Source organism: Synchiropus splendidus, chromosome 7 (genome assembly GCF_027744825.2).
Source record: "Synchiropus splendidus isolate RoL2022-P1 chromosome 7, RoL_Sspl_1.0, whole genome shotgun sequence".
NCBI classification, from domain to species: domain Eukaryota; kingdom Metazoa; phylum Chordata; class Actinopteri; order Syngnathiformes; family Callionymidae; genus Synchiropus; species Synchiropus splendidus.
The window spans coordinates 5,378,138-5,389,817 of NC_071340.1; the positions used below are offsets into that span (position 1 = coordinate 5,378,138).

Here is an 11,680-nt window from a genome sequence, read left to right on the forward strand (position 1 = left end):
AGGTTATAGGATAATGGTTTCTGTGTAGCACTTTGGGTGTCTTGAAACGCGCCATATAAACTTAAGCCATTATTAATATGTTTATCATGTGAGGCATTGCATTAATATTCAGCTGTGCTACACTGAGAAATCATTACTGGGAGGCGTGACAGGAAACCCCAGTCTGCCACCCAGTCACCCCAGACTTTCCCTCTGTGGCCCCTTAAGTAAATAAAGATTAAGACATTTGTACTAAAAAGGGATACATTTTTAATGACATGAGATGCTTGCCTGGTTTTTAAAGATTCTCTCCATCATGTTTTATAGAGTGGAGTAAGATCAACCTGCAGCCGTTTAGTCTTCTGAGTGAAGTTCCGGTGAGTCCACATGGAAAGACGGTACTCAAGTTTGCGGCACCGGCAGTGACGAATGACTACTGTAAGATTGACATTCACTTTGATTCATTGTCTGAGAACTGAAACTGAGTTATTGATATTATTCATATGTCAAATCGGTTTTTCCTCATTGAATGAAGTATATGGACATGCCATTGATCTTTTTCAAAGAAATACTATCATAAAAAATATATTTTTAAAACATGGAAAACCTCTGTGCTCCATAGGCACTTACCCCTCTTTAACTTGTTGTGCATCATCCACTTCTTTTTCTCAGTACTGTCCTTGTGTTCACTGTCTTCACACCCATCCTGCTGCGATTGCTTTCTCACAACGGCAGTGACATCAGTCAGAAAGCCCTTCACTCTGCTTTATTAAAAAAAGGACCAAGAGTGTATAGACGTATATTTCCTTCTTCAGTAATTGAATTCCAAAAAAAGGTATTTACATAGCTACAAAATGGCCACCTTGCTCAAAAAGAACTTTGAATAAGCACCAGAAAAATGGCCGTGCCATTTAATGGATTAACATGGTTTGTTCACATCATAGTGCATGTGACAATTTGTCTTGCAAACACTGATGAAAACTCGACACATGGAAGGGACTGCTACAAGCGCTGAGCTTATGAACCTTCATGAAACAGTGTCCTCATTTTCAGAGCCCACTCTCTGCTCTAAACTTTTTGGATTCAGACAACCACTGCACTTAATTTTCACACCAACGGCACCATCTACGGAGTTCTAAAAGTGAGGTTTCATGATGTCTCATCATCCCACCACTAACAACTACTAGAACTACTATAATTTCTTAAAAACAAAATGCCTTTATAGTAATGGAACAGACTGTTGGGTGCGTTGGTTTCTTGAAGCCAGCTTTTTAAAATGAATGTATATGTTTACTTTGACAGCAATTCTGTCACGTGTTGAGTGAGTAAGAAGATTAGCCAGCTCTGACAAACAAATTTAAAAACTAATTTCACAATCATTTTTCAGATTGCGACCTTCTGGACGTAAGTTGTGATGGTATTCTGGCACTCGCTCTGGGCTCCTCTGTTTACCTCTGGAATTTAGAGACCCGGTCTTTGGTGGGATGTTTGGAGCCAAGTCTGAAACAAACACAGTCAGTCTGTTGCTCCGTAACATCTCTGTCCTGGAGCAGAGACGGTCGAACACTGTGTCTAGGCACCCGGCGAGGAGACATACAGGTACACACCTAAAGACGACTCTCGCAGATGCAAGAAGTGTGAAAAATAAACTGACGTGTCAGTAAAAATAGGACAGAGAAGTAGAACACTGTGGTTTGTGGTCATCTGATTGTCTCTCATTGGCTCTTCAGTTGTGGGACGTTGAACAGAGGCAGAATTTGAGGTTTCTCACTTCACACCTCACTGCTGTGAGGGCACTTTCATGGAAACAACAACTTCTTAGCAGGCAAGTGCAGTAATACAATTTTTATATCCACAAGGCCACTTGTGTATCTTGAACATTTCCAGTTAACTCATCACATTTACAAAATATGCTGTCAATATTTGTTTGAATTTCCACTCTATGTTCTTTTTCTTTTTCCCTTGGAGCTTGAAAAATAATGAAAAATGGCATTTTAGCTTCACAGGTCATCACCCCCCCTGTTGGAACTACAGATGTGGCAGTATCTGACATTATATTTACTCACTTTCAACGCAAATGCGAAAATTCTTGCATTAGTTAAATGAAATATAGCGTTCATGATGAAATAAATATACATATATATATATATATTTATACTCTGTACTTGATTTCCCAGTGGCTCTGTGCTTGGGCATGTGTATCACCATGACCCGCGGTCTCCGGCGCCTCTCCTCTCCCAGACTGTTGTAGAGCACCTGTGTAGTCTGCGGTGGTCACCCTCTGAACACCGACTGGCCAGCGGCTCCACGGATGGCCAACTGCACATCTGGGGTTCTGATGTCACAATGCTCGCAAAACCATGTCAACCACTGGTGACGATGAAACAGCCGACGGCTGTTAAGGTGAGTGTTGCACTGACCAACACACACTCCAGGACCGACACACAACAACAAAAATAACACAGGCCATGGAGGCCCGTGTTATGAGCCGCTAATTTCCACCCATGTAGTGATTTTCATCAAAGTTATTGTCCTGCAGTATTTATTTTGGAGGCCAATTGTGGATATGTGAGACAGTGAGTGTGAATGAGAGAGCATGACTGAGTGCTCTGAGATGTCACCTGTTGCCATTGTCGAGATGTGACGTGTTATTGATTTATTTTGCGGAAGAATGTAGTCAAGGCAGTTGTTTTGCTGGCTCAGTGCCTATCGTGCTGTGGGAAACCCTGAATTAGACTTGGGAAATCATTTCACCCTGATGATGTTCCTCTGCAGGCGGTGGGTTGGTGTCCGTGGACGACTGACGTGATAGCCACTGGAGGTGGGTGGAACGACGGAAAGATCAGAATATGGGACACGAACTCGGGAAGTTGTATGACTTCTGTTGACACACACTCGCAGGTGTTTGGGGCTGTTGCTTTGCAAAGAACTTGGGTGGGAGAGACACTGACTGTGCTACTGTTCCAGATCTGTGCTCTGCGCTGGGATGATGTAAACAAAGGTCTGGTCAGTGGTCATGGGCGCCCAGACCACCAGGTCATCTTCTGGGACTGGAAGCCTCCATCACTGGAACTCAAGTTTCAGCTTTCAGGTGATGCTGAACTCACGATTATCTGAAGTATTCTGATCCATGGCATGTGGTAGCATGATGGGGCAGGAGAAACTTGTAGTGTGGTGTGGCAGCCTCACATTTTACTGTGTATATCAAAACATTTTGCATCAAAAGGTATGGTTTTAACACTGATCATTTTCCAGGTCATTCTGAGAGAGTCCTTCACTTGGCCCTCAGCCCAGATGGAGACAAGATTTTTTCTGCAGGAGCGGATGACTTCTTCATGGTGTGGAGTCTTTAATCTGGTCACAACCTGAACAGAAATCTGCTGAGGAGAGAATGTGAACAAGGTTTTTGCAGCAAGGTTGAGCAGAGACCAGAACACTCATCACACTGCAGATTTTATCTGATGGCCCACTTTGATCAACTGCAAGGATGGATCTGCTCCTCACCACACTGAGACAAACTGAACACAATATTAACAGACAAAGGTACCAAGCAAATGCATTCAGGTAAAAGCAAACAAATCTAGCAGCATTATGATCTCCATTGTCATTGGCAGTCATTGTTTATACTCTGCTTCTACTAATATGGCTACACTTCACTCTCATCTATAAAGCATTGCATTGTAGCATTATCTCTTAACACCTTATGAATGCTGTATGATGTCTTATGAATACTAATAATGCAATACAGATGAGACCTTCAAATAAAGCATTACCAAAAATATTTATACATCGGAAATGTTTCAATACATTTATCATTTTCACAAGTCATTTGTTTCAGTGTTGAATGTTATGGTGCGATGATTTCTATTCTGTTGCCGCTTGCTAGCCAAACATAATCAGACAGTGATGGCGAGTGCCAGCACCAGAAGTTACAGGGCAGGTTCTACTTCCCTGTTTGTCTGAGGAAGGAAAAAAAAAATGCTCCATCCTACTTCATTTAAGACTGCTGGATTTACATTTTTGTAACTGCTGTTTTGACTTACTTCTTGTTCTTCATGAGCGTACAGTTCTCCTCCAGTACTTCAGATGATATGGACTGGTGACAGTGGCATTTTAACACACATGAAAAGATATGCTTATGACTAAAAAATGAAAAGTTAAAAGACACAAAAAAGCTTACCAAGACCAATTAAAAAACAATCATCGATGAGAGCATACTTTTCAGGTTAGGTTCACTTAATTAAGAATGAAGTGAAAAAGAAAATAGGGGAAAACACATTTTCTGCTGCATTTTCTGTTTCTGTTCTGCATTAAATATGGTCGAAATGATTGCTATAACTTTTAAAAATACACTACACTTCAATGTCATTGAGATGGTCTTTGAAGAAGCGTAGGAACGAGGACTGGTGACTATCACCAAACCTGCTGTAACATTACATGGTGTCAAAATAAGTCTACTTACTGTACTGATTGACCTGGGACCCTGGGGTTTGCTGCAAGAATGGCAAAAGTTTCGGCTGTTCCAGAGACAGAAAATCAGGAAAGCTCCAAGTGAAGGCATCTTTCCACCATTTTTAGGCACTTCTTCAACACATCTCTGTCGATAGTCGCCTCCAGCTTCAAATGTTTCACCATCAACCCAATCCAGACAGAGCTAAATGATGACAGGACAGTCACTCTGACATCTGCAGTTAAGTCCTTACATTAGTGACATGGGACCCTAGGTTTTGCTGGAAGTGTGGTCGAAGTTGAACTGGATCAACTGGATCAATGTGGCCCTCACTCATTCAGCTGCTCCTTGCATCATGGAAACCTGGCTCGGCAACTCCATCCCGGACAGTGGACTCACCGACCGTGCCAGAGTATGGACAGAGAAATCAAAAGGAAATATGCTTCAACATAATCAACACATGAATTCAGACCAGTTGAAGCGAGGCTATGCAGAAGATGACTGAACACATCACACATAAAGAACAGGAACACACAAACTCTATGCTCATCTTTGGAAGAACCCTTTCATTGAACAAAACTCCACCATGAACTGCCAAAATACAGAGAACCATGCCTCCAGATCAGCACAGGGAAAGTTCAAGTTGGCTGTTCCAGAGACAGAAAATCAGGAAAGCTCCAAGTAAATGCATCTTTCCACCATCTTTAGTCACCTCCTAATCACATCTCTGGTGATGGTCCCTTCCAGCTTCAACTGTTTCACCATTCCTAGGCATGACCATCTCCCACATTGTTGATGGGTGACACAGTACAAGACTAAATAAATCACATCAGTTATACATATGTATTTATTTCCGTATTCATTTATGTCCAGCACATTTTCTACATAGATGTTGCAGTCGTAGCGAGTGGTCCTATTGGGCACGTCACTCCAAAGGTCAGGGTCAGTCGCATCTATGAATGTTTTGCCATTGAAGATGGTGAACTGGCATACAGGAGTTGCAATTTCCTGTTTTCAAAACCTTTCTTTTCCCTAATTCTATCAATTTGTTGTGATTTATTTTATTATTAGTTTTAACTGTGTCAAGCATATTGCAGTCAAACATTCTCATTCTGGTAACCCACATTTCTTTCAACAAGCGATTCTGCTACTTCAGTGTTTTTTTTTAATCATTATTATTGTTCTTTAATGGAAGCAGACTATTTATTCATCTGGTGTAGGCGCAGACTGGTCACTTCGGAGTATTTCAAAAAGTGTTGTAATGTTTGAAGACAACAAAAATACGGACCTTGTACACCACAGGGCGAGAGCATCATGGACACAAACATGATGAGATGATACTTCAGGCACATGTGTTTATTGTTCACAAAGTGCTCCAAAGAGCTGTCTATGAAACCTGGAACTGTAGTTTGATTATGCGTTATACCTTCAGCATCACAAATGAATAAGCAGCGTGGACATGGAGAACATGAAACAGGAACAGTAGCATTGAGACTCCATATCAGTCAACAAGGACACTGCTGAAGTCTGATGTGATTATCCGATGATATTACCAGTGTTGACAAGGTGTCAAAAGGAAGCAATTCATAGAATGGGAAATCCAAGTTTATACAAAGTTGAGTCCATGATTAGGACGTGTATTTATGACCAGTGAATGTGTGACCGGAGAAATGTGAGGTGAACACGGAGAGTCTTGTTAAAGCTGGCACCTTCAAACAAATAAAATCCAACTAATTTACAAATGTATATTCAGGGACAGGATCTTATGTGACAGAGCAATGGAAACATAATCTCTAGTTCATTCACTTATTTTTGATGTACATAAACATTTTCATTACATTTCCCTCTGATGCCACTTCTTATGTGCCTTTTAAAATGCAGCAGTGCTAGCTAGTAGTGGTGGTGCTGGTAGCAGTAGTAGTCATAGTAGTGTCTCCCACAGTGTCAACAGGAGTGAGGTTTTCCCCAATGTACCTTCTCACGCTCCTAATTACAGATTTCCAATGACAGGTCGATGTTTCTTATCCCTGTGAATGTGTATCACAAATTAAAAAAAAGTAGTTCAACAATTGACCTTGATACTCAAGTCATTAAAGCATTTTCTGCACTGCATGACAGAGAATCCTCTCCAGTGCGACTGCTCATGTGAGACTTAAGTTGATAGCTCCACTTAAAACATTGACCACACTGAAAGCAGCTGAAGGGTTTTTCACCAGTGTGAATTTTTGTATGTTTCTTCAAGCAAGATCTATGTGTGAAACATTTGCCACACTGAACACAAGTGAAGGGTTTTTCACCGGTGTGAATTCTCATGTGTTCTTTCAGACTCTCTTTTTGTGCAAAACATTTACCACAATTGGAGCAGATGAAAGGTTTTTCTCCAGTGTGAACTCTCACATGTTCTGACAGGGTCCATCTGTTCGCAAAACATTTATCACAATAAGAGCAGACAAAAGGCTTTTCTCCAGTGTGAATTCTCATGTGATTCTTCAGGCCAACTGCTTGCGAAAAACATTTATCGCACTCAGAGCAGCGGAAAGGTTTTTCTCCTGTGTGAACTCTCAGGTGTTTCTTCAAGCCATCCGCATGAGTAAAACATTTATTACACTCACAGCAGCGGAAAGGTTTTTCTCCACTGTGAATCCTCATGTGTTGCTCCAGAGTATGCCTCCATGTGAAACACTTTCCACACTGGGAGCAAGAGAATAGATTTTCTCCAGTGTGAATTTTCATGTGATGCGTCAGAAGAACTCGCTGCATAAAGCATTTACCACACTGGGAGCAGCTAAAAGGTTTTTCTCCAGTGTGAATTTTGATGTGTTCATTTAGATACTGTTTCTTTTCAAAACATTTTCCACAAAATGAACACGTCAGTGGTCCAAGGCAGGACTTCAAATGTCGAGTCAGCCCAGAAGTGGAAGAACATTTTCTCCCACATCTAGAGCAGACCAGTGTATTTTGATCAGCATCATCTTTCTTTTCACTAATGTCAGTTCTTGGATTCTCCACAGAGTTTGAGCCTGGTTGAGGGTCATTAGTTTCTCTCCAGTCTTCACTGTCATCAGTATCTAATTCAGATGAAAGTGACCTCTGGTGGTCCATCTTGAGAAAGGTATCTAAACAGCTGGTTGGTTCTGATCCAACAACAATGTCTCCCTCAGCCCCAGTTTTCATCAGTGGCATCAAGCTGCTGGTTGAAGGCTCCTTTTCATCATCGTCATCATCCTCACTCTTCACTTCAACCTGAATGAATGAGAACTTACAGACCTCTGCTTCTTTCTCTTCCTCTTTTATTTTGACTTCATCTCCATTTTCTTCTTTAAAAAGCTGAGGTTCTTGTACGTCCTGACCCAGACAAGAGATGAGCTTCTGCTGCTCAGCAGATACTTCTTCCCACGTCAGCAGCTGCTGGACATCTGCAGGGACACCAACACACCAAGTCACAATCAACAGTTGTGCTCAATGGATGACCTGAACCGTATTGACATCATCAACGGTTAAAAAAAAAAAACAGAGAAAATAATATTTTCATGTCCAATGTTCTGCTATTGAGGACTGTGCTTACTAAGGTTGTGCATTTCTTTTAAACTGGTTCAAAGTGTTGGAGATGCATCTACTGAAATCAAATATTAAGTGTTTGCAGGCTGAAGATACTAGAGACACAAAACTAGAGCAGCCAACTAAGGCAACTTTAAGCCAAATTTGGCAACCACCCACTTTAAACATTTGAGACGCGTTTATCCACATGCAGGTACTACACGCAAAGTGTATTAATCTCAGCGCACTTAAAAGGCTTCTGGACAGAATCTTTGCTGTGGCAGCTCATTCTACACATTCCGTTCAGCATTGTGTCCCACCACTAATAATAGAATTCTCTATTTTACATTAACATTTGCAGTTAAAAAAAATTGTGGATATTACATTCATAATTCATAATAAATCATCATAAATCAATCAAACAATCTCCTCCACCCACCGTCACTCGAATGATCGAAACTGTCAACTCTCAACTTAAGGACGACATAAGATTGTGTAATAAAGATGGTAAGATTTGCAGAGATTTGCAATAAATCAAACTTTTAACTACAGTTGTTTGTTTATCAATGTAACACATTATCATGTAATACATTAAAAATGATTTCCAAGTCTCACATTTTTTTTTCTCTGAACCACAGATTGTTTATTTTTTCAATTTTTAATTAATACTTTACATGTCTTCTCCAATGTGAGTATGTGGGTGGGTCTGACTCCTTCCACCTCTGCCAAAAGATTAGTAAAAGGCAAAACTCTATGACCACCTCTTGGAGGTTGTAGATTTCCAAGATCAATGCCATAAAGGGAGATGAGTAGATTTGAGTCAATTTTTACAGTTAAAATGGCAGATAATGCTTCGATCAAATATATATATATCAAATCAATGTAAATGTTACTGACATTCCAGAAATAGATGGTTGTGGAAAGGGTTTATCAAGGTCAACCCAACTAGAGCACTCCCTTTCCAAATGGTAGTGGACCCATTATGTAGCATGGTGAATATTAGATGCCCAATAATAATAATAACGGGAATTTGGAAGTGCCATAGTGCCCTTCTTTTTAGACATTTGGAGGAAATCCCTGGCCAAGCAGGGTGTCTCACCATTCCATGTATATAACGTTAATTGAGTCTTATTTCTTAAAAAATGAACCACAAATACATATGAGTGAATACAGGAAAAAAAAAAGTTTTGGGAGAACAGCCATTTTAATTGTGTTGACTCAACCTGTCATGGAGATAAAAAGAGAAGAGCATTTAAATAGATCCTGTTGAGTTTGAATGATCAGTTCACTAAAGTTTTGCATAAATACGTCTTCAAACATCATTGTAATAATTATTTCCATTATTTTGTTGTTCCTTTCAATTGTTCAGGAGAGATTTTGAGATGCAGAAAGGTTGTCGTTGAGTGTAGCAGGGTCGAGATTTAGCAGGAACAATTCACTTTTGTGAATTTTTGTTTGTATCCAGATATTTCTCTAAATTCCATTAGCAGATTGAGAACTAAAGGAATTGTGGCTATGGATAGATATGCATTGCCACAAATTGTCTGCATAGAACAATATTTTACGTACTGTAGTACCTCGAAATAAGTAGTTCAACTCCAGTCTATCAAATGCCTGATGAATATTATTATTATTTAAGTAATTGACAAATATTGAAGAAAAGTCGATTTAGAGAAACAACATTCAAATGCAAATTGAAGTTCTCCTCATCCAGTTCCCATCTAATCTAAATAAAGCTAATCTAATCTAATAGAGCTCCATGAATTTACAGAACAACAGAACCACACCTGGGACGGCAGGCGATAAGAGATGGACAGGCTTTCTCTCAACAGAGCTGTGGCAATGTATGCGAAGTGCAAACTCATTTTTGTTGGACTTTCTGGTTCTTTTGGACTGTAATAACGACTCTCAGGCACATGCACACACACACGATTGTTTAGCTATTTTGGTGAGGACGTCTCATTGACATAGTGCTTTCCCCAGCCTCTCACCTTTACTTCCCAATCCAAAACACATTACTAACCATAACCAGGACTCTGAACCAAACTTGCGGCAAACTGTTTTTACTGACGTTTTAGACCTCACCAAGCAAAATATCCACACAAGAAGGTGGCATGTCCAGACTCAAAAGTATGACAAAACTTGCCCACACACCACAGATGGTTCTCAGGGTGGTGCGTCTATCTCCAGTTGCGGTTTTCCATTTCTGTAGGCTTTGTTGGAAGCTATTTTAAGCCAGTTAACCGTAAACTCTATCCTGGGATATACCCACTAAAACAAAACATTTTTGGTTCCAAGATGCACCAAGTGCAGATTTCATAATAACAAGGACATTTTACGTTTAGCCATATTCTTGGACATCATCTTGGACGGTTAGGTTTAGGATGAGAGGCTGGGGGAAGCATCATGGCAATAAGAAAACACAATGTCCTAACAAGGAGAGAAATACGAACGTGTGTGTGTGTGTGTGTGTACCTGGTGTCTTGGTCACCATCTCCAACCGCATTTGTTCCGTTTGCGGGACAGCACTGATGAGCCGCCTCTTGATGTCACTGGAGAATCCACACGACTGGGCAGCATCAGCGTTCTGGGAACGGAAAATGGAGATGTGAGCGGATCTATTTGTGTCTACGGTGGCACATCAATGAAGACATTAAATATCGAACAAGATTTTCAATAAACAAACCTGCATTTCAGGGGGAAAACATTCTGAAACCTGGAAGTACACCGGAAGTTACTGTCGAACAGGAAGGAGTCATCACTTGTAGAAAAGACGCTCGTTGCTGATTGGACGGAGTGATGGTTTAGTTGGTGCTGATTGGTTGTGGGTTGGCAAGAATGGGTCCTGATTGGATAGACGAAATGTCCGTCATGTTCCTCTTCAGCCAAATACAATAATAATAATAATAATAATAATAATAGCAATGTACTGTATCAGAGAGCGTGTTTCTCCCAGGAGATTTTTTTTCCCCTAAAGCGACTTCCACTTTCGTTCTTGTATTGCAAATAGTAAAGCAAATCAATTTCGAGTGAATTCCCTTTTTTCCCCTATTTTCTCTGTCATAAACTTCACTATATCTCTATATCTCTCCACCATACCCATACCCTTTGGACTTACTTCCTGATCTGTATCCAGTAGCAAAAAACGTTAGATTTCTTTTTTGCCATAATTTTGATGACTTGCTATTTTCTTTAAAGTTTCAGACAGTCTCTCCTTCAGTTTTTGGAAACAGTTGTGTCAGATTGTCCTGTCCATTTTTCCTCTTGTCGCTCCCATTAATGATCATATGAACCACACCACACCTTCCATCATGATCCTTCTCCTCATGATGCATCTTATCTCTCACTACATCTTTCTCAGGAAACATCGTCTCAATTGGAACTTGGATCTTCCTTAAACTGAACCACTCCTTCGTAACACTTGCTCCACACTGCCGACTAACTTACATTTCCTCTGGGGTGAAGCCTGGATGTCCTCACCAACAGCAATGTGTGATGGTCTTCAAGGCGCTCGACTGCATAAACTCTGCAAGGACCCTTGGCAGGAAACTTAGAGTCTGCAGTCAAATCAATACATTGATTCAAGTTCAAATTTCTTTTACGTGGAAATGTGTAAAGTGAAAACAGGGAAAGCGTTTTTTTTTTTTCTCAGGCCATTGTTTTACCTTTTTGTTTTCTTTGTGTTTCTTTGTCCTCTTTGTACTCATATGAAGC

The 11,680-nt window shown here is 40.4% G+C and overlaps 2 protein-coding genes across 3 annotated transcripts; one reads left to right on the forward strand and one right to left on the reverse strand.

Moving 5' to 3' along the window:
* The first annotated feature begins 2,096 nt into the window (after nt 1–2,096).
* LOC128762352 (cell division cycle protein 20 homolog) lies at nt 2,097–3,668 on the forward strand. The gene is made up of 4 exons (XM_053870557.1): nt 2,097–2,382; nt 2,755–2,880; nt 2,947–3,070; nt 3,235–3,668. The coding sequence occupies exons 1-4, from the start codon at nt 2,326–2,328 to the stop codon at nt 3,330–3,332; spliced, it is 405 nt and encodes a 134-aa protein (XP_053726532.1). The 5' UTR covers nt 2,097–2,325; the 3' UTR covers nt 3,333–3,668.
* Nucleotides 3,669–5,071: 1,403 nt separating this feature from the next.
* On the reverse strand, nt 5,072–10,775 carry LOC128762652 (zinc finger protein 501-like). 2 transcript variants are annotated; one of them, XM_053871063.1, is made up of 4 exons: nt 10,653–10,775; nt 10,442–10,553; nt 7,697–7,845; nt 5,072–5,196 (listed from the first exon to the last, which is right to left on the reverse strand). In XM_053871063.1, exons 1-4 carry the CDS (start codon nt 10,656–10,658, stop codon nt 5,188–5,190), a joined length of 276 nt encoding a protein of 91 aa, XP_053727038.1. In that variant the 5' UTR covers nt 10,659–10,775; the 3' UTR covers nt 5,072–5,187. The 2 variants fall into 2 exon arrangements, with proteins under 2 accessions (XP_053727038.1, XP_053727037.1); XM_053871062.1 differs by lacking the exon at nt 5,072–5,196 and having other exon boundaries at nt 5,490–7,845.
* Between the last annotated feature and the right edge of the window lie 905 nt (nt 10,776–11,680).